This window comes from Natator depressus, chromosome 23 (genome assembly GCF_965152275.1).
Source record: "Natator depressus isolate rNatDep1 chromosome 23, rNatDep2.hap1, whole genome shotgun sequence".
NCBI classification, from domain to species: Eukaryota; Metazoa; Chordata; order Testudines; family Cheloniidae; genus Natator; species Natator depressus.
Genome location: NC_134256.1, coordinates 1,047,657 through 1,069,575, shown reverse-complemented (window position 1 = coordinate 1,069,575; position 21,919 = coordinate 1,047,657). Strand labels below are relative to the sequence as shown.

The following is a 21,919-nucleotide window of genomic DNA, read 5'->3' as shown; positions in this document are numbered from 1 at the left end:
GTGTCGGCCATTTATGTTCACTGGCCCTTTGCTCTGCAACAATTACACCCCCTTATCCCACCTAGAGACTTACGAAATGCCTAGGGGAAATTGAGGCACACCTACAGTATTCAGAGGAAACATTAAGAACAGTCCCACTTCATCACAGCCCCTTCCCCTCCAGCAGGGGTGTCACCGTGGGGAAGGAAGCCATCAGCAAGGGGAAAAGGCCCCCTTGCTCCTTGAGGCTGGTCTGTTATTCGCTGGGGAGTGGGGGGACTGTATTTGTAGCTCCCGGGAGCAAAGGGGGGTGCACAGCTAGAAGCAGAAGAGAGCCCCTCACACGTCTCCCTGGCGCAGCTGTCCCCGCGCCCCTCCCTCAATGGCATGGCCAACGCTCAGTTTGCTGCTTCCCTGAACCCCATGGAGGGAGCTGGGGCATCGGGGAGGGGAGCTCTGCCCCCCAGAAACGCCCAGCACGAGGCCCCGGAACAGGGGAATCTCCAGCAGGAGCAGAGAGGTGGTTTCTCCTGTGTATGGCCCTGGTGGGACGCTGCTGGGAGCCTGGGGCTGGTTCTGGGGCCCGCTGGTCAATCGGGGGGTCAAAGAAGAGCCGGGACAACGACCAACGGGTTCAGAAGCTCCTGGGGGTGACAGACGGCAGGAGCTCCGGCTGCTTAGCTGAGCACAGAGACGGTTCGGGGGCGACTTGATCCCCGTCTGCAGCTGCCCAGGGGCAGCAAATGTTTCCTTGCCGGCTCGCCGGGGGAGGTCGAACGAGCTGCTGGCTGGACGTGAAAGCTGGACACGTCCAGGCTGGAAATGGGATGTGGGTTTTAGTGGTCAGAGTAAATAGACAGCGGAACAATTCCCAGGGGCGGGGGGCGGATTCGCCAGCACTGGTGAAACCCTGATGGGCTGTTCTAACAGATCCGCTCCACAAATGAGATCTGCCCCCAGCTCGGAGGGGCTTGGGATCTCGTGGTTAGAACGGGGGGGTGGGGCTGGGAGCTAAGTAGGGTGACCAGATGTCCCGATTTTATTGGGACAGTCCCAATATTCAGGGCTTTGTCTTATATAGACACATATTACCCCCCACACTCCAGCTGTCTGGTCACCCTAGAGCCAGGACTCCTGAGTTCTATTTCTGACTCAGGGAGGAGAGTAGGGCCTAGTGGGTTAGAACCGGGGTGTATGTGGCTGGGAGCCCAGGTTCATGCACAAGTTCCATTCCATGACTGTGCCTCAGTTTCCCCTGCCTGTACAGTGGGGGTAATAATCCTGGCAGTTTGCAAAGTGCCAAGTCCCTGCAGGCCCCATGGTGGGGAAGCACTACCTGACGCTCTGTTGATCTATCAATCCCTTCTGGCCCCACACCATCTCGGTCGGGGTCTGATAGAGAGATATGTACAGCTGTTTGCTCCCCCAGGTATTAATTACTTACTCTGGGTTTATCAATAAACACAAGTGATTTTATTAAGTATAAAAAGTAGGATTTAAGTGGTTCCAAGTAATAACAGACAGAACAAAGTAAGGTTTCAGAGTAGCAGCTGTGTTAGTCTGTATTCGCAAAAAGAAAAGGAGGACTTGTGGCACCTTAGAGACTAACCAATTTATTTGAGCATAAGCTTTTGTGAGCTACAGCTCACTTCATCGGATGCATTCATTTTCCACTGAATGCATTCGATGAAGTGAGCTGTAGCTCACGAAAGCTTATGCTCAAATAAATTGGTTAGTCTCTAAGGTGCCACAAGTCCTCCTTTTCTTAGAACAAAGTAAGGGACCAAGAAACATAAAACAAAACATGCAAATCTAAGCCTAATACATTTAAGAAACTGAATACAGGTAAATCTCACCCTCAGCGATGTTCCAATAAGCTTCTTTCACAGACTAGACTCCTTCCTAGTCTGGGCCCAATCCTTCCCCCCCGGTACAGTCCTTGTTTGCTCCAGCTCAGGTGGTAACTAGGGGATTTCTCATGACTGGAAGCCCCCTTTGTTCTGTTCCACCCCCTTTTATAGCTTTGGCCCAAGGCGGGAATCCTTTGTCTTTCTGGGTTTCTACCCCCCCTTTTAAAAGGAAAAGCACCAGGTTTAAGATGGATTCCAGTACCAGGTGACATGGTCACATGTCCTGTGAGACCCCCCCAAGCCTTCATTCTTCCTGGCCTGACTCACAGGAAGGCTTCCAAGTCAACAGAGCCATTTACAACCAACTGTCCTGGTCAATGGGAGCCATCAAGATTCCAAGCCACCATTTGTGGCCCACACTTTGCATAATTACAACAGGCCCTCAGAGTTATATTTCATATTCCTAGTTTCAGATACAAGAGTGATACATTTATACAAATAGGATGCCCACACTCAGGAGATTATAAGCTTTGTAACGATACCTTCCAAGAGACCTTTTGCATGAAGCATATTCCAGTTACGTCGTATTCACATTCCAAGCATATATTTATAAAGCATATGGAGTGCAACGTCCCAACGGGTCCCGTCCCTCGTTCGCTTCTAGCTCTGAGACGGGCTAGAAACCTCGGGGCGAACCGGGCAAGCGGGTAACGTAGCGCGAGACACGTCGGTGGAATCTCTTCGTTCCCGCGTGCTGGGCTGGGTGCAGGATCTCCGGGCGACTCTCTGATGGCGGAGGGCAACTTAGATCATAAAGGCGTCTTCTGGGCTTAAAATCCATTAGCCTGAGCAGGCTGTCAGGGCTGTTTGCTGGGAGCTCTGTGGTGCGATGGGCGGTTGTTGCCATTGGTCACTGTCAGGCGTTTGGATCTTGCATGTATCAATTCATCGCCTGCAGCGAAGCCCTGGGGGCTGAGTCCTCGTTGCCCAGCCCCATGCGCTGCCATCACACCAGTGCAAAGGGAGGGTGACGCTGGCAGCTCACGAGGGTGGCATTTTACACTGAGACATGGAGAAGCAGAGCCCAAAGGGAAAGGCACAGATTTTAGTAGCTCATTATTAGGTGTATTACGGAAGCATGTAGAGACTCCAGCTTAGATCAGGGCCCCCTTGTGCCAGGCGCTGCACAGAGCCTGCGCCGGAGAGTTTACAGTGTAAATTGATGGAGGGTGGGAGGAGAAGTGACTTGCCCCACATCATCCAGCGGGCCAAGGGGCAGAGCTGGGATAGCACCCGGGAGTCCTGGCTCCCAGCCCCCCCCGCTCTAGCCACTAGACCCCACTCCCCTCCCAGAGCCAGGAGAGAACCCAGGAGTCCCAGCTCCCAGTGGCCACACCACCCCCTGCAGCCCTGCTGTGCACCCCGCAGGATAATCTCTCTTGATCAGAAAACTCCACCTTCTTGGCAAGTCGGCATCTGCTGGGCAAATCCCCCCTTCCTTGGCTGCTGCTTAATGCCAGCGAAGTAACTAAGGAGTCAGGAGTGCACGTCCCGCACCAGGCCCTGGCCGGTCCCCGCTCGGGCCCAGATCTGCGCGCGGATTGGCGCACCCCAGGCTCGGAGGATGGGGCTGTGAGGAGGGACGAGCTGGTGGTCCCGGCTGGACGGGGCCGTGCACAGCTCTGAGCCAGCTGGTAGTCAGCTCTGTACAGATTACTCGTGCGTCGGGCCCAGCTACTCTGCAGCAGCCCGTGAAGTCTCCTCTGGGGTTTGGCCTCTGCGTGCGGCGTTTTGGCTCCGTGCTGGGAGAGTGTCGGCTCCTTGGGGTTATGCTGAACCGTTAGGGTCGTGGCAGGCCCCAAAGCCCCGGTTGGGCTCAGGAATCCCTTGTGCCGGGGGGCTGGCCAGGCCCAGAGGACAGACAGTCCCTTCCCCAGAGAATTCACCCCTGAGCGTGGGCGTCGTTGTCTGGGTGACTCGCACGTGTGCAAAGCCTTGGCAGGCGAGCAGGGGGCCTGTGCATGGTGGGCCGTGCGTGTGCAGCACAGAGCCTCCCCCCCCCCCCGCGGCTCCCTGCGTGTGAACGCACACACCTGAGCAGCAGCGCTGTCCAACGGGCGATTGTGGGCGCAGCTTGGCCTGCTGCGGTCGCCCGTGTGCGACGTTTAGACACGCGGGATGGCAGGTACGTGGGCAGAAGCCAGGTGCGTGGAGCTGGGGTGCAGCAGCTGCCGGTTCTGTCACCGGCGTGCCCATGGGACGGCCTACCCGCACTGCACGTTGGCAGTGAATCGTGCGTGCAGCTTTCCCCGGTGCCGATCCCTCGTGCACACACTTGGTGCGTTGTCAGTTGCACGAAGAGCGATCGGATGACGGTGGGAGACCCGTTCCTGGGCAGGCGGGGGGAGGGTTGTGTGCAGAGGGGGCGCCGTGCAGGAACATTGAACGTGTAGCATTGCACGTGCACCAGTAACCATCGTGCTCTGGTTGCTGGAAGGTCTTGACACTGTTCACGCTGCTTAGAAAACAGCAGCCAGGCCGGCTGCCAGGCCCTGATCCAGCTCGAGGTTCCTGGGGCTGCCGGCTGGAGCGGGGTCTCCGCAAACCCCGGCCCGGAGCCTGTCACTTGCTGTCGTTTCTGGTAGACGTTAACGCTCCCCGATGGCCAACGGAGCAGCTGAGCTGGATAACATGGAGATCCAGTCGCAGAACAACAACACCCGCTGGGAGAACACGGACAACCAGGTCTGGGAGGACACCGCGGCCACCGCCAAGCTGTTTGAGTGTTCCCGCATCAAAGCACTCGCCGGTACGTCCGCAGGGGGCTGGGAGCCAGAACTCCTGGGTTCTCTTTCCGGCTCTGGGAGGGGAGTGGGGTCTAGTGGTTAGAGCGGAGGGCTGGGCGCCAGAACCCCTGGGTTCTTTCCCCGGCTCTGGGAGAGGAGTGGGGTCTAGTGGTTAGAACAGGGGGGCTGGGAGCCAGGACTCCTGGGTTCTGTCCCCAGCTCTGGGAGGGGAGTGGGGTCTAGTGGTTAGAGCGGGGGGCTGTGAGCCAGAACTCCTGGGTTCTTTCCCCGGCTCTGGGAGGGGAGTGGGGTCTAGTGGTTAGAGCAGAGGGAGCCTGGGAGCCAGAACTCCTGGGTTCTCTTCCCGGCTCTGGGAGGGGAGTGGGGTCTAGTGGTTACAGTGGGGGGCTGGGAGCCAGAACTCCTGGGTTCTTTCCCCGGCTCTGGGAGGGGAGTGGGGTCTAGTGGTTAGAGCAGAGGGAGCCTGGGAGCCAGAACTCCTGGGTTCTCTTCCCGGCTCTGGGAGGGGAGTGGGGTCTAGTGGTTAGAGCAGAGGGGGCCTGGGAGCCAGAACTCCTGGGTTCTCTCCCTGGCTCTGGGAGGGGAGTGGGGTCTAGTGGTTAGAGCAGAGGGGGCTGGGAGCCAGAACTCCTGGGTTCTCTCCCTGGCTCTGGGAGGGGAGTGGGGTCTAGTGGTTAGAGCAGAGGGGGCTGGGAGCCAGAACTCCTGGGTTCTCTTCCTGGCTCTGGGAGGGGAGTGGGGTCTAGTGGTTAGAGCAGAGGGGGCTGGGAGCCAGAACTCCTGGGTTCTCTTCCTGGCTCTGGGAGGGGAGTGGGGTCTAGTGGTTAGAGCAGGGGGGTGGTGGCAGGACTCCTGGGTTCTGTTCCTGGCACTGGCAGGGCAGTGGACTGTTGATTAGAGCGGGGGTGCAGTGGGGGGCCCTGCACACGTGGCTAGCCATCTCCACAGGCTGGGTGTGGGCAGGGCAGTGACCGTGCTGCGTTTGCCCCTGGCAGATGAGCGCGAGGCCGTGCAGAAGAAAACCTTCACCAAGTGGGTGAACTCGCACCTGGCCCGGGTGTCCTGCCGCATCAGCGACCTCTACGCCGACCTCCGCGACGGCTACATGCTGACCAAGCTGCTGGAGGTGCTGTCCGGGGAGCAGCTGGTGAGAACGCCTCGGCCGGCCCGGCACTACAGGGGCTGGGGACTGGCTCTGCCCGGGGCAAAGGCCCCCCGCGGCAAAGAGCAGCGAGGCAGGGGACCCCTGGGGGCTGCCCCGCCAGAGTCCGCGCTGGGGCGCTCACTCTGCCCGCTGCAGCCGGTGCAGGGCAGAGCCGGGGCGGGCAGGACGCTGGCCCGGTGTCCCTAGCTGGCACGGACAGAGACATCGCCCCCGGGAGTCAGCCGCAGATGGTGGGGTTGGGGGGTGCTTCTGTAAAGGGGATCTGGGATGGACATGGCTCTGTACCCAGTACTTCTGTCTGTCTGTCCGCCCCCATACGTAGCCCCTAGTCTGCCAGGGCTCCTCCCTGTCCCTCCCTTCTGCCTGGGGCGGTCGTCCTGCACGCTCACCGTGCTATCCCAGTGCCCAGCCCCGGCTGTGCCGAGCACGGGTGGCCCCCCGGGTGGGGCCAGGGCCTGGCTGGGGCGGGGCCCCTCCTGGTGTCTCAGGGCGGTTTGCCTGGCCCAGGGCGAGGACGGGGCATTAGCCGAGAGCTCTCCCTGGCCGGGGGAGCCTGCGTGGCACGGGGAGCCGGAGGCGCGGTGCTCAGGCCCCTCCCTGTGGCCCCCCAGCCCAAGCCGACGCGCGGGCGCATGCGGATCCACTCGCTGGAGAACGTGGACAAGGCCCTGCAGTTCCTGAAGGAGCAGCGCGTGCACCTGGAGAACGTCGGCTCGCACGACATCGTGGACGGGAACCACCGCCTGACTCTGGGGCTCGTCTGGACCATCATCCTGCGGTTCCAGGTGGGAGGGGCCGGGGGGTGGCTCCAGGGGCGGCGCGAGGGGGCGCTGTGCCAGGGGGAGCGAGATGTGGGGCGCTCTGCCCTGCCGGCGGGGCTGGCGCCTGGTGCCATGGGGCAGTGACAGATCCCTGGGGACGGACCAGCCCCAGGGCAGGCCACTGCGCTCTGCCTCTCCCTGCCTCCCCTGCATGCCCCGCTCCGCTGTGCACTGTTACTCAGCCCCTGCTGTCCACCCCAGAGGTGGCTGCACCCCAACAGCGAAGTGATCCCCCTATAGATCGCAAGGCCCTGCCCCCGCCCAGCCAGGTGGGTGGCATAGGGCCAGACACACCTGCTGACCCCACACAGGGGTCCCCCCCCGGGCCGGGCATGGGGGCAGAGGTGGTGCAGCTGTCTCTGTTCTCCCAAGGTGCCATCTTAAGGGGATTCCCCAGCAGGACTTGTGGAGCGGGGGGGGAGTGGCCAGTGGAACCCAGGTGTCCGGCGGGGGAGGGCTGAGTGTTTCCATGGCGCGTGTGTCAATCATCCTCCCCCTTCGCCCAGATCCAGGTGATTAAAATCGAGACGGAAGACAACAGGGAGACCCGCTCGGCCAAGGACGCACTGCTGCTCTGGTGCCAGATGAAGACGGCAGGGTGAGGGGCCCTGGAGCTGCCTGGGTGCCCCCATAGCTCCCAGCTGGCCTTCGCACGGCACGTCCCTCCTGGGGCAAGGGACATGCCCAGGGCCGTGACTCCTCACTTCCCTCCTGGCGCGGCCCAGGGAGCTGGGCCTGAGCCAGGCCTTGCTGTGCTCTCTGGCAGGGCGGGCTCTGCCTGGTGGTCCCTAGATCAGTGGGCATAGGGACCGGGCGTTCTCCGGGCGGGTGTAGGGACTGGGCTGGCTCAGGGACCGGGCATTTGTCACGGAGCCCCCAGGCGATGCTCTGGAACTGCTCCCTACGAAGCCAGGCAGGACTCTGGGGGAGTCTCCTCTCGGGGAGCAGCCTGTCTGCAGGACACACAGCTCACCCGGCTCCACCTTCCTGACTCTGACCTCGGAGCCTTCAGCCTCCTCTGCCCCTCCGTGCGCTTCCCCCAGCCAGTCCGCTCAGGTGGGGTCCTGAGGAAGCCAGAGGGTCCTGCCCCCCAACTCCGCAGTCAGACGGGACTCTCAGCCAGCCAGTAACACAGAGGTTTATTAGACGACAGGAACATGGTCTAACACAGAGCTTGTCGGTGCAGAGAACAGGACCCCTCAGCCGGGTCCATTTTGGGGGGCAGGGAGCCAGACAACCAAGTCTGCCCTTCACTCCATGTCCCCAGCCAACCCCAAACCAACTCCCCCTCCAGCCCCTCCTCCTCTGGGCTTCGTCCCTTTCCCGGGCCAGGAGGTCACCGGATTCCTTTGTTCTCCAACCCTTTAGCTCTCACCTTGCAGGGGGGAAGGGCCCAGGCCATCAGTGGCCAGGAAACAGGGTGTCGGCCATTGTCTGTGTCCAGACCCCTGCACACACCTGCCCTCTAGGGCTCTGCAAGGATCATACACCCTTATCCCATCCCCTAGATACTTAAGAACTGCCTAGGGGAAACTGAGGCACCCCCACACTATTCAGAGGAAACATTAAGAACAGTCCTGCTTCATCACAGCATTCTCCGGGCAAGTGTAGGGACCGGGCGTGCGTAGGGACCGGGCATCCTCCGAGCAGGCATAGGGACTGACTGTGTGTAGGGACCGGGCGTTCTCTGGGCGGGCATAGGGACCAGACAGGCTCAGGGACCGGGCATTCTCCAGGCAGGCATAGGGACTGGGCATTCTCCGGGCAGGGATAGGGACCGGGCGGGCATAGGGACCGGGCATTCTCCAGGCAGGCGTAGGGACCGAGCATTCTCCAGGAAGGCGTAGGGACCAGGCGTGCATAGGGACCGAGCGTTCTCCAGGCAGGCGGGCGAAGGGACTGGGTGTTCTCTGGGCGCACAGCTGGGTCGCTTGAACCAAGGTGCGAGTTTAACCATGGGCGGATGGTCAGTTTTTGGGTTTGGCGGCCGGTTCTGGGTCTGGAACAGCTGGTGCCGGGAATCCCGGGCCGTATCCCCCCGGGGCAGTGGGTGCTGGGATCCCGGGCCATATCCCGCCGGTGCACTGGGTGCCGGGATCCCGGGCCATATCCTGCCAGTGCAGCGGGTGCTGGGATCCCGGGCCGTATCCCGCCAGTGCAGCGGGTGCTGGGATCCCGGGCCGTATCCCGCCGGTGCAGTGGGTGCCGGGATCCCGGGCCATATCCCGCCGGTGCAGTGGGTGCCGGGATCCCGGGCCGTATCCCCCCGGTGCAGCGGGTGCTGGGATCCTGGCCCGTATCCCCCCAGTGCAGCGGGTGCTGGGATCCTGGCCCGTATCCCCCCGGTGCAGCGGGTGCCGGGATCCCGGGCTGTATCCCCCAGTGCAGCGGGTGCTGGGATCCCGGGCCGTATCCCCCAGTGCAGCGGGTGCTGGGATCCCGGGCTATATACCCCAGTGCAGCGGGTGCCGGGATCCCGGGCCGTATCCCCCCGGTGCAGCGGGTGCCGGGATCCTGGGCCGTATCCCCCAGTGCAGCGGGTGCCGGGATCCCGGGCCGTATCCCCCAGTGCAGCGGGTGCCGGGATCCCGGGCCGTATCCCCCGGTGCAGCGGGTGCTGGAATCCCGGGCCGTATCCGGCCGGTGCAGCGGGTGCTGGGATCCTGGGCTGTATCCCCCCTGGCATCTGGGCTAGATGGAGGGTGGCTCTGATCGTCCCAGGCTGTCCCGAGGTTGCTGCGAGTCTGATGCCCCGAGCAGAGCCGTGGTGGGCCGGGCGGGCGGGTGGTCATTCTGCGCACGGTTGTATTGACTCTTTCCCTACCCCTCCTTTCGGACCCTCCTCCAGGTACCCGGAAGTGAATATCCAGAACTTCACCACCAGCTGGAGGGACGGGCTGGCCTTCAACGCCCTGATCCACCGGCACAGGTGTGCGGGCGGCTGCCTCCTGGCAGGCGGTGGGGGGCTGGGTGCTCCCCCCCTCCCTGGGGTCCGGATTCCAAAGTCTTTTGGGTTGTTTCTGATGCGCTGGCAGCTTCCCAGCTGGGGTCTGATTTTCTGGAATACATCAGGGCAACAGAATGGAGAGTTCCCGGCTCGGGGAGGGGAGTGGGGTCTAGTGGTTAGAACAGGGGGGCTGGGAGCCAGGACTCCTGGGTTCTATCCCCAGCTCTGGGAGGGGAGTGGGGGCGGGTGGTTAGAACAGGGGGGCTGGGAGCCAGGACTCCTGGGTTCTATCCCCAGCTCTGGGAGGGGAGTGGGGGCGGGTGGTTAGAACAGGGGGGCTGGGAGCCAGGACTCCTGGGTTCTATCCCCAGCTCTGGGAGGGGAGTGGGGGCGGGTGGTTAGAACAGGGGGGCTGGGAGCCAGGACTCCTGGGTTCTATCCCCAGCTCTGGGAGGGGAGTGGGGGCGGGTGGTTAGAGCAGGGGGGCTGGGAGCCTGGACTCCTGGGTTCTCTCCCTGGCTCTGGGAGGGGAGTGGGGTCTGATGGTTAGAGCGGGGAGAGGGGGCTGGGAGCCAGGACTCCTGGGTTCTCTTCCTGGCTCTGGGAGGGGAGTGGGGTCTGGTGGTTAGAGCGGGGGGTGGGAGTCAGGATAAATGGCTCTATGCCAGGGGCCCATCCCGCTGCCCCACACGTCCCACCGAAGGTCCATCAGGTGTTGTGTTGAATTCCCAGGCCGGAGATCGTCGACTTCAGCAAGCTCACCAAATCCAACGCTACTTACAACCTGCAGCAGGCCTTCAATGTGGCCGAGCAGCAGCTGGGCCTGACCAAGCTGCTGGACCCGGAAGGTAACTCCCCGTCTCGGACGGAGCAGGGTCACACCACGCAGTGCAGCCACCTCTGAGGTGGAACAGCAGCTGGGGGTCGGAGACCCCTGACCGGCTGAGTGACCGTGACCAAGCCCCTTCCCCTCCGCCCTGGGTCTGGTCACTCGGTGAGCCCCACAGCAGCCGGTGCTGGTTGGCTGAGAGCCCCGCTCACCACGCTCGCTGGTATCGCTGTGTCGTGCCCTGTGCTCCCCCGTCGGCCTGTTGTCACTTGTCTTACACCCAGACTGGGGGCTCTCTGGGGAAGGGGCTGGGTTTGTACAGCGCCTAGCGCAGTGGGGGCTGGGTGCATGGCTGGGGCACCTGGGTGCGCCCATGGTACACCTAATAATAATAACGTGGCCTCCGGGGGCCTCGGTTCCCCGCCTGTGACCCAGGGAGACTAGCCTGGCCTGGCCGCCCCGGGGGCTGGGGGGTAAAATCAGTCCCGGTGGAGAGGTGCTCAGAGCTGCAGGAACAGGCACCAGCTAAGTCACTCGCGCTGATCTCGGGCGCTCGGCCGGCAGATCTGACGTCTCTGCTGAGCGGTTCGGTTCTCCCCCCCGGCAGATGTGAACATGGAGAACCCGGACGAGAAGTCCATCATCACTTACGTGGTCTCTTTCTACCACTACTTCTCCAAAATGAAGGCCCTCGCAGTGGAGGGGAAGAGGATTGGGAAGGTGGGTGCCTGGGGGAGGCTGCCGGTGGGCGCTGGTCTCGCCGGTTACTTATGGGTCCTGCTGGGGGACCGCAGAGGGCGCTGACCCATTTGCAGGGCGACCGCGATTCCTCGTGGGATGTTAAACAAGGGCCAGTCCCTAATCTGCAATAACGCCCTCGGTTTGGCATGGGAGTATGGCTGTGTGCGGCTCCTGGCGCACTGCAGCGTCGTATAATGGCGGACTGTAAAGAGCCCAGCTGAGATTGGGACCCCCTCTTGTGCCGGGTGCTGCGCAGACCCGAGATCGGGGCCCCACTGTGTCCCGGAGCAGTGGGGCTGAGATGTAGGGGGCAGTCTGCAGTCCTCAGAGCGATGGGCTCAGGCTCTCAGCAGACTCTGGCAGCGTCGCTGCGTTGCTCACACTCGGGTCACGTTTTGAGCTTTTCTTCCCGAGTGTGAGCTGGAAACCTGCTGGTTCTTTAGACACAAGGTGGGTGAGGTTGTATTTTTTATTGGACCGACTTCTGGCAGCTGAGCTCTGATGCAGTCACGTGGCCCGTGGAGCCTGTAGACGTGGGGTTTACATTTCCTGTGCCTCCGGCTGCCCCCGCGCTCCCTTTCGCTGAGTTACTTGGGCTTGACCCCGAGCCTACCTGGGAGCTGCCAGTGCCTGTAATGGGCCCAGCTCCCCTCGTGCGGCCAATCACGCTAGTGCAAAGCGAGTGTGAAGTGCTGCCGAGTCAGAGAGCCCCCTCCCCCGCACGTGGCACTAGTGCAAATGACCGTGCAGGGGGCAGGGTCCCATGGTGGGGCTGGGTTGAATTGTGTCTGGAGCCCCCTGCTGGTGGTTTAATTTATGACCTGGCGAGGGTATAACGGGGGGTCCGAGCTGACCCCGGAAGAGGCTGGCAGGCAGGGTGTTGTCTGGCCCAGCGAGGCCGGGGTGGAGCCGGGCGGGCACAGTTCCTGAGGCAGCAGCCTTTGCCGTTGGTTCTTGGTGGGCAGCAGGGGGCGCTCTCGGGGCGACACCCAGGGAAGGCGCCAGCTGCTTCCCCCCCGGCCCCCGCCGCCTTGCTGACGAGATCACTGCTGCCAGCTGGGCCCTGCCAGCTGCTCTTTTACGCCCACCTGAGCCGTTCCTTGGCAGCATCTTCATCAGCCCCGGGGCGGAGCTGCCCCTGCACAGGGCTGCCGCGGCAAAGGACCGCCAGGCTACGGAGAGACGCTGCGGGAGAGGGCACCACACTGCACCCGGGCTGTCTGAACTGCCAGGGGAGCAGTGGGGGGCCAGGGGAAGCCAGCGCCTGGTACCTCTAGTGATACCCCTAGTCTCGGACGGCCAGCAGATACCTCCGCACAGCGGGCCACTCCCAGAGCGGCAGCATGGCCAACAGGCTGTGCCCCGGAGGACTGGGTCTGTTCAGGGCAGCCCCCCCCCCCGTGATGGGCGCAGGCTCTCGGCAGACCCAGGCAGCGTCGCTGCGTCACTCATGCTTGGGGCAGCCCCTCCAGCGACGGGCGCAGGCTCTCGGCAGACACAGGCAGCGTCGCTGCGTCACTCACATTAGGGGCAGCCCCCCCCCCAGCAACGGGCGCAGGCTCTCGGCAGACCCAAGCAGCGTTGCTGCGTCACTCACATTAGGGGCAGGCCCCCCCCCCAGCGACGGGCGCAGTCTCTCGGCAGACCCAGGCAGTGTCGCTGCGTCACTCATGCTTGGGGCAGCCCCCCCCCCAGCGACGGGCGCAGGCTCTCGGCAGACCCAGGCAGTGTCGCTGCGTCACTCATGCTTGGGGCAGCCCCCCCCCCCCAGCGACGGGCGCAGGCTCTCGGCAGACCCAGGCAGTGTCGCTGCGTCACTCATGCTCGGGGCAGCCCCCCCCAGCAACAGGCGCAGGCTCTCGGCAGACCCAGGCAGCATCGCTGCGTCACTCATGCTTGGGGCAGCACCCCCCCCCAGCGACGGGCGCAGGCTCTCGGCAGACCCAGGCAGCGTCGCTGCGTCACTCACGCTCGGGGCAGCCCCCCCCCAGTGACGGGCGCAGGCTCTCGGCAGACCCAGGCAGCGTCGCTGCGTCACTCACGCTCGGGGCAGATTGGGGGGATCAGATCCGAGAGGGGACTCCCAGCAACAGGCTCTCTGCAGACTCAGGCAGCGTTGCTGTGTTGCACCTCGGCCAAGTCACTGTCCCCTCTCTGGGCCCGTGTTTCATGGCGCGTCGTCCTGTTTCATAGGCACCGCAGCAGGGGGGCGAAGGACGGAGAGATTCCAAGGAGGGTGGAGGGGCCTGGTGGGTTTTCACAGGGAGCTTCGGCCAAGCACATGGGAGCCAGGGGGATGGAAACGGAACTGTCCGCACTGGGAAATACCCCGCCCTTGCCTGTCTAGTCCGTGAGCTTGTTGGGGCAGTCTGTGTCCGTGCAGCGCCTGGCACGACGGGGCCCTGATCTCGGCCAGGGTCTCTGCCGTGAAATGCATTTGCTTTGTTATAATTCATGTTGCCGTTGGCCCCCCTGTGCCAGGCGCTGCACACACCCAGAACCCGCCGGGGTCACCACCCGCATGCAGAGGGGGTGCCAGGGCCGGGCTGCTCCGGCGATGGGAGAACCCATCTAGACTGGACTAGATCAGCCCTTGGGCTCTGCTGGTGCGATTGAAGCGGGGCAGCGGGATGCGGTTGGACCAGTATAAACGTGGCTAGTCCTTTCCATGTGCTGGTCTAAAGCCCCGTTAGGCCGGGAGAGCCGCTTCCGCCCTGGGATTGCCGCAGCGTGACAGTCCCGCCCTGCCTGGCCTGGCTGCACCAGGGCGCATCCTGAAGGGTTGGGAGCCGACTGGCGTCTCCAGCAGACGGGGAGCAGCGGGCAGGAGCCGGGGCGCCCTGGTGCCTGGCGCAGGGCCCGTTTACTCCTGCGATGACCTTGCCCCACAGGTGCTGGACCAGGCGGTGGAGCTCGAGGCACTCATGGAGCGGTACGAGCGGCTGGCGGCCGAGCTGCTGGCCTGGATCGAGCGCACCGTCGCCATCATCAGCAACCAGAAGTTCGCCAACTCCCTGGCCGGGGTGCAGCACCAGCTCCAGACCTTCACCACCTTCTGCACCCTGGAGAAGCCGGTCAAGTGAGCGGCTGCCCGCAACGCACGGGGCGATGGGGTGGGGGCCGGGCGGGGGGCGCCACGCAGGCGGGGGCAGAATGCCGGGTGGTTCCCCCCCAGATTCTAACCGGTGCAGCTAACCTGGCTGGAGCCGCAGTGTAGACGCGGGTTTGGAAGTGGGGTCTCTATACCCAGCCGGCTGCAGGCGTCCTTGGGCTGAGAGTTTCCCAGGGCGTCCGGGCACGAGGTGCCCCTGGCCCCCCCCAGGAATCCCCCAGGGCAGATCGGGCCCCGGGAAGAGCCCGAACCACTCGGGAGTTGTTTGATCCGTGGGAGAAGCCCTGGCTGGGGGGGGCACTGAGACTGGGGTGAGACAGGGGGAGGCGATGGCTGGAGGGGGACAGCCGAGGGGGGGGCGTAATGCTTGGCCTGGCTCCCTCGGCAGGTTCCAGGAGAAGGGGAACCTGGAGGTCCTGCTCTTCAGCATCCAGAGCAAACTGCGTGGCCACAGCCGCAAACTCTACGTGCCCAGCGAGGGCCACGGCATCTCGGACATCAACAAGGTGCAGCTGCGGGGGGAGGTGAAGCTGGGGGGGCCACGGGGGGCGGAGCTGGGGGGGATGGAGCCGTGCGGGGGAGCTGAGGGAGTGTGGGGGAGCTGTGGGGATCTATGGGGGAATGGGGCCATTCAGAGGGGTCAGGGGGTTCACACAGACCCATCCCCCTGTGGTCTCTCCCCCAGTGGTGCCCTGCACCAGGCCCTGTCTGCATCCACTGGGACTCGGGGCCTGTCCCGTGGGATCGGGGCCCCTCGCAAGCTCTGGGCAGGATGGTACCCATAAGCCGCCCCTGGGCAGTCCAGGCCCCCAGAGCGCTGAGAACCTGGGCTGGGGGCCGAGGGCTTCCTGGGCTCCAGGGACAGCCCGGGCCCCCCGAGGGAGCACAGGCCCCCGGCCCTGACCCCTCTGAGCCCCGCGCTGCCCCCAGGCCTGGGCCCGGCTGGAGAAGGTGGAGCACGAGCGGGAGGTGTCGCTGCGCAGCGAGCTCATCCGGCAGGAGAAGCTGGAGCTGCTGGCCCAGCGCTTCGACCACAAGGCCGGCATGCGGGAGGCCTGGCTCGGCGAGAACCAGCGGCTGGTGGCGCAGGTGAGGTCCCACGCGGCTCCTCCCCGCGTCCCGCGCAGTCCCTGCCCCGGGTTCCCGTAGCCCCGCCAGGGCCCACCCAGCCCCCCGGGGCCCACAGCCGAACCCAGTGGCACCGGAGACAAACAGGACGCAAAGCAGCCCTGACCTTACTGCCCCACGGGCCCTACCTGTGTGGGGTCTAGTGATTAGAGCAGGGGTCTAGGAGCCAGGACTCCTGGGTTCTCTCCCTGGCTCTGGGAAAGGAGTGGGGGCTAGTGGTTAGTCCCGCTCTGACGGACATACAGCCCCAGCGGCCCGGTCCCTCTCTCGTGCCCTGGCTGGCCCCTCACGGGATAAGCGGGAAGGTCCTCTCCTGGATCGGTGACTGGTTGAAAGACAGGAAACAAAGGGTAGGAATAAATGGTCAGTTTTCAGCATGGAGAGAGGTAAATAGCAGGGTCCCCCAGGGGTCCGTACTAGGACCAGTCCTTTCAACATGTTCATAAACGATCTGGAAAAAGGGGTAAACCGTGAGGTGGCAAAATTTGCAGATGATACAAAGCTACTCAAGATAGCGAAGTCCCAGGCAGGCTGTGAAGAGCTACAAAGGGACTCTCAAAACTGGGGGCCTGGGCCACAAAAGGGCCGATGAAACGCGGCGTTGATAAATGCAAAGTGATGCACATGGGGAAACGTGATCCCAGCTACACATGGGCAATGGCGGGGTCCGAATTAGCTGTTAGCACTCCAGAGAGATCTTGGAGCCACTGCGGTCAGTTCTCTGGAAACATCCACTCCACGGGCAGCGGCAGCCAAAGAAGCGAACAGACCGCTGGGAACCATTAAGAGAGGGGCAGATAATAAGGCAGAAAATATCACGTTGCCTCTACATCAGGGGTCTCAAACACGCGGCCCGCGGGGTTCTTCCCTGTGGCCCACCAAGCTCCCGTGGGCCCCCCCCCCAGCGCGCCGCGGCCCTGGCCTACCTCCAGGCCGGGGGTGGGCAAACTATGGCCCTGGGCCGGATCCGGCCCCTCGGGGCTCTGGATCCGGCCCGCGGATTTGCCAACCCCTTGGTGCTGAGGGCTCCGCGCCACCCCTGCAGCCCCGGGGGGAGGGGGAGCCGAGCACTCCGGGAGCTGCTCTTGCCTGTGGGTACCTGTGGGGCCGGGGCAGGCAGGGAGCCTACCCTGGCCCCGGCGCGCGCCCCTGCCTTCCCGGAGCCGCTCAAGGTAAGCCGGGCCGGAACCCGAACCCCTCCTGCACCCCGCACCCCAACTCCCTGCCCTGAGACCCCTGCTGCACCCCGCAGGTGGGGGTGGAGTGGGGGGCAGGGGCCCTTGGACCAACGTACGAGTCCTCACGTGGCCCTCCTGGTGGTTCGAGTTTGAGACCCCTGCTCTATGTCAATCCATGGGACGCCCACAGCTGGAATCCTGCGTGCGGATGTGGTCGCCCCATCTCAGAAAAGGTAGATTGGAATTGGAAAAGGTTCAGAAAAGGGCAACAACAATGAACGGGGGCTGGAACTGCTGCTGTATGAGGAGAGATGAATAATACGGGGACTTCTCAGCTTAGAAAAGAGACGACTCGGGGGGATACGACAGAGGTCTGTAAAATCATGACCGGTGTGGGGAAAGTAAATCAGCAAATTTGCGGATGATACTAAACTGGGAGGAGTGGTAGATACGCTGGAGGGCAGGGATAGGATACAGAAGGACCTAGACAAATTGGAGGATTGGGCCAAAAGAAATCTGATGAGGTTCAATAAGGATAAGTGCAGGGTCCTGCACTTAGGATGGAAGAATCCAATGCACCGCTACAGACTAGGGACCGAATGGCTAGGCAGCAGTTCTGCAGAAAAGGACCTAGGGGTGACAGTGGACGAGAAGCTGGATATGAGTCAGCAGTGTGCCCTTCTTGCCAAGAAGGCCAATGGCATTTTGGGATGTATAAGTAGGGGCATAGCCAGCAGATCGAGGGACGTGATCGTTCCCCTCTATTCGACATTGGTGAGGCCTCATCTGGAGTACTGTGTCCAGTTTTGGGCCCCACACTACAAGAAGGATGTGGATAAATTGGAGAGAGTCCAGCGAAGGGCAACAAAAATGATTAGGGGTCTAGAGCACATGACTTATGAAGAGAGGCTGAGGGAGCTGGGATTGTTTAGTCTGCAGAAGAGAAGAATGAGGGGGGATTTGATAGCTGCTTTCAACTACCTGAAAGGGGGTTCCAAAGAGGATGGCTCTAGACTGTTCTCAATGGTAGCAGATGACAGAACGAGGAGTAATGGTCTCAAGTTGCAATGGGGGAGGTTTAGATTGGATATTAGGAAAAACTTTTTCACTAAGAGGGTGGTGAAACACTGGAATGCGTTACCTAGGGAGGTGGTAGAATCTCCTTCCTTAGAGGTTTTTAAGGTCAGGCTTGACAAAGCCCTGGCTGGGATGATTTAACTGGGAATTGGTCCTGCTTCGAGCAGGGGGTTGGACTAGATGACCTTCTGGGGTCCCTTCCAACCCTGATATTCTATGATTCTATGATAAGTAGATAAGGGCGTGTTATTTACTTCTCGTAACACAAGAACTAGGGGTCACCCAATGCAATGAACAGGCAGGAGGTTTAAAACAAACCAAAGGAAGTATTTCTTCCCACAATGCACAGCCAACCTGGGGAACTCCTCGCCAGGGGATGTTGTGAAGGCCAAGACCATAACAGGGTTCAAAAAAGAACTAGATAAGTTCATGGAGGACAGGTCCATCAGTGGCTATTAGCCAGGATTGGCGGGATGGTGTCCCTGGGCTCTGTTTGCCAGGAGCTGGGAATGGGCGATGGGATGGATCACTCGGTGATTCCCTGTTCTGTTCGTTCCCTCGGGGGCCCCTGGCACTGGCCACTGCCGGAGGCCAGGACACGGGGCGAGAGGGACCTTTGCTCTGAGCCGGTCTGGCCGCTCTTGTGTTCTCTCTCACGCCCCCGCCGCCCCCAGGACAACTTTGGCTACGACCTGCCGGCGGTGGAGGCGGCCATGAAGAAGCACGAGGCCATTGAGGCGGACGTCTCGTCCTATGAGGAGCGCATCCAGGTGGTGGTGGAGCTGGCGCTGGCCCTGGAGGCCGAGGGCTACTACGACGTGCGGCGCATCAGCGCCCAGAAGGGCAGCATCCTGCGCCAGTGGGGGCTGCTGACCGAGCTGGTGGGTGCCCGGCGGGCCCGCCTGGAGCAGAGCCTGGCTCTGCAGACCATCTTCCAGGACATGGTTTCCATGATCGGCTGGATGGAGGAGATGCAGGTGGGCAGGGAGCGGGGGGAAGCGGGGAGCCTGCTCATGGCCTGGAGGGGCTGGGCCTGGTTTAAACCAGTGCCCAGGACCCGGGGGAGCCAAGGCTCCTGTGTGAACTGGGGGGCCAAGTCCGCAGAGGCGGAGAGAGGCTGCTGTGGGCAGAGCTGCAGCGCGGGCCGGCAGCTGGGGCACCGGGCTGGGAACTGGGACCTTGGGCACGTCCCTCACCCTTGCTGGGCTCCCATTTCCCCCCACGGTCTGCTCAGGCTGCGAGCTCGTGGGGCAGGCGCTGTCGGGGCCCCGATCCCACCCTGTGTCTGCGCAGCGCCCGGCGCGCCGGGGCCCCAATCCCAGCCTGTGTCTGGGCAGCGCCTGGCTCGCCGGGCCCCGATCCCACCCTGTGTCTGTGCAGCGCCTGGCGCGCCGGGGCTCCGATCCCACCCTGTGTCTGCGCAGCGCCCGGCGCGCCGGGGCCCCGATCCCAGCCTGTGTCTGTGCAGCGCCCGGCGCGCCGGGGCCCCAATCCCAGCCTGTGTCTGGGCAGCACCCGGCGTGCCGGGGCCCCGATCCCACCCTGTGTCTGTGCAGCGCCCGGCGCGCCGGGGCCCCGATCCCAGACTGTGTCTGTGCAGCGCCCGGCGCGCCGGGGCCCCAATCCCAGCCTGTGTCTGGGCAGCGCCCGGCGCGCCGGGGCCCCGATCCCACCCTGTGTCTGGGCAGCGCCCGGCGCGCCGGGGCCCCGATCCCAGCCTGTGTCTGTGCAGCGCCCGGTGCGACGGGGCCCCGATCCCAGCCTGTGTCTGGGCAGCGCCCGGCACGCCGGGGCCCCGATCCCAGCCTGTGTCTGTGCAGCGCCTGGCGCGCCGGGGCCCCGATCCCAGCCTGTGTCTGTGCAGCGCCTGGCGCGCCGGGGCCCCGATCCCAGCCTGTGTCTGTGCAGCGCCTGGCGCGCCGGGGCCCCGATCCCAGCCTGTGTCTGCGCAGCGCCCAGCGCGCCGGGGCCCCGATCCCAGCCTGTGTCTGGGCAGCGCCCGGTGCGCCGGGGCCCCGATCCCACCCTGTGTCTGGGCAGCGCCCGGCGCGCCGGGGCCCCGATCCCAGCCTGTGTCTGGGCAGCGCCCGGCGTGACGGGGCCCCGATCCCAGCCTGTGTCTGGGCAGCGCCCGGCGCGCCGGGGCCCCGATCCCAGCCTGTGTCTGCGCAGCGCTCAGCGCGCCGGGGCCCCGATCCCACCCTGTGTCTGCGCAGCGCCCGGCGCGCCGGGGCCCCGATCCCAGCCTGTGTCTGCGCAGCGCTCAGCGCGCCGGGGCCCCGATCCCAGCCTGTGTCTGCGCAGCGCTCAGCGCGCCGGGGCCCCGATCCCACCCTGTGTCTGCGCAGCGCCCGGTGCGACGGGGCCCCGATCCCACCCTGTGTCTGCGCAGCGCCCGGCGCGCCGGGGCCCCGATCCCAGCCTGTGTCTGCGCAGCGCCCGGCGCGCCGGGGCCCCGATCCCAGCCTGTGTCTGCGCAGCGCCCGGCGCGCCGGGGCCCCGATCCCACCCTGTGTCTGCGCAGCGCCCGGCGCGCCGGGGCCCCGATCCCAGCCTGTGTCTGCGCAGCGCCCAGCGCGCCGGGGCCCCGATCCCACCCTGTGTCTGCGCAGCGCCCGGCACGCCAGGGCCCCAATCCCAGCCTGTGTCTGTGCAGCGCCCGGTGCGACGGGGCCCCGATCCCACCCTGTGTCTGCGCAGCGCCCGGCACGCCAGGGCCCCAATCCCAGCCTGTGTCTGTGCAGCGCCCGGTGCGACGGGGCCCCGATCCCACCCTGTGTCTGGGCAGCGCCCGGTGCGCCGGGGCCCCGATCTCGGTTGAGCCTCTGGGTGTGGCACTTGATCCCCACTTCAGGGAGGCTAGCTCCCCGGCTCCTCCCCTTCCAGCCAAGCCTCACCCCGCTAGGGTTGCCATCTTTCTAATCGCACAAAACCGAACACCCCTGCCCCACCCCTTCTCCGAGGCCCTGCCCCCACTTGCTCCATCCCCCACCCCCTCCGCCGCTCGCTCTCTCCCACCCTCGCTCACTTTCACTGGGCTGGGGAAGGTTGTGGGGTGCGGGAGGGTGAGGGCTCCGGCTGGGGGTGTGGGCTCTGGGGTGGGGCCAGGGATGAGGGGTTTGGGGTGCGGGACGGGGCTCAGGGCTGGGGCAGGGGTTGGTTGTGAGGGGGGCTGCAGGGAGTGGGATCCGGGAGGGAATTTGGGTGCAGGAGGGGACTCCGGGCTGGGGTGTGGAAGGGAGTTCGGGGTCCCAGCAGCGCTTACCGCAGCTCCCAGGAAGTGGCTGCCAGGTCCTTGCAGCCCCCCGGCCTATGGGAGCTGCGGAGCCGGCACTGGGGGTGGGGGCCGCGCGCGGTGCCTCCCTGGCTGCCCATGGGCCTAGGGGCTGCAGGGACCTGGCGGCCGGAGCCAGGGCAGGCGGGGAACCTGCCTTAGCCCCGGAGCCGCTGACCGGACTGTTACCAGCGGTGCTGACCGGAGCCTCCAGGATCCCTTTTCGACCGGATGCCTGGCAACCCGAACCCTTGTCTTGCGGCTTCGGCCCCCCGCCCACCAGAGCCCCAAGCCCCCCGTGGCCAGAGGAGCCCCGGCCCGCCCACCCCAGCTGCCCTGAGCCCCGGTCCCGCCAGATGACCTGCCCTAGCCACGCCAGCCACCCCGAGCCCCGACCCACCTGCTGCTAGTCCCAGGCCACTGGCCGGCCTGACCCCTGGCCACCAGCCCGAGCACCGGCCTGACCCCCGGGCCGCTGGCCGGCCAGAGTCCCCCCATCAGGCCCCTGGAAGAAGAGAATCGTGCCAGGCCAGTAACTTCCTGTGGGCGTTACGATAGGGCCTCGGGGCCCCGTGGTGCCAGGTGCTGTACGTAACAGAGAGGCCGCCCCTGCCTGGGGTCGCTCGCAACTGGATGCCCACCCGGCGGTGACGGCTTTGCCCGCCCTTGGTCCCGCCAGGCCCCGCTGCTGTCGAGGGAGGTGGGGAAGCACCTGCTGGAGGTGGAGGACCTGCTGCAGAAGCACGGCCTGCTGGAGGCCGACGTGGCGGCCCAGAGCGAGCGGGTGCAGGCGCTCAACCAGGCCGCCCTGAAGTTCTGCGAGCTGGAGGGTAAGCGCGGGCTGGGGCGGGGTCCCCTGACCCCTGCGGTGGGGCCGCCTGGCGGCGGGGCCGGGCCGCGCTTTGCGCCGGTCCGAACGGCAGCTTATCCCAGCCACTGGTCCCCTCGCCAGCGGCGCCCGGTGCCCGGACCTCGCTCAGGAGCGGAGCGTGGCTCCTGTAGCCAGCTGGG

At 64.4% G+C, this 21,919-nt stretch overlaps 1 protein-coding gene across 2 annotated transcripts in view; it reads left to right on the top strand.

Annotated features, from left to right (window-relative positions):
* The first annotated feature begins 4,475 nt into the window (after positions 1–4,475).
* SPTBN4 (spectrin beta, non-erythrocytic 4) overlaps positions 4,476–21,919 on the top strand; it is a 63,689-nt gene continuing 46,245 nt past the window's right edge. For both annotated transcript variants that reach the window (XM_074937264.1, XM_074937265.1), the window contains exons 1-12: positions 4,476–4,638; positions 5,632–5,783; positions 6,413–6,586; positions 7,129–7,220; positions 9,471–9,551; positions 10,302–10,417; positions 11,006–11,118; positions 14,031–14,218; positions 14,640–14,757; positions 15,182–15,340; positions 18,309–18,611; positions 21,588–21,738. In XM_074937264.1, the coding sequence (XP_074793365.1) occupies positions 4,491–4,638; positions 5,632–5,783; positions 6,413–6,586; positions 7,129–7,220; positions 9,471–9,551; positions 10,302–10,417; positions 11,006–11,118; positions 14,031–14,218; positions 14,640–14,757; positions 15,182–15,340; positions 18,309–18,611; positions 21,588–21,738 (1,795 nt within the window). In that variant the 5' untranslated portion in view covers positions 4,476–4,490. The remainder of the gene's footprint in view (positions 4,639–5,631; positions 5,784–6,412; positions 6,587–7,128; positions 7,221–9,470; positions 9,552–10,301; positions 10,418–11,005; positions 11,119–14,030; positions 14,219–14,639; positions 14,758–15,181; positions 15,341–18,308; positions 18,612–21,587; positions 21,739–21,919) is intronic.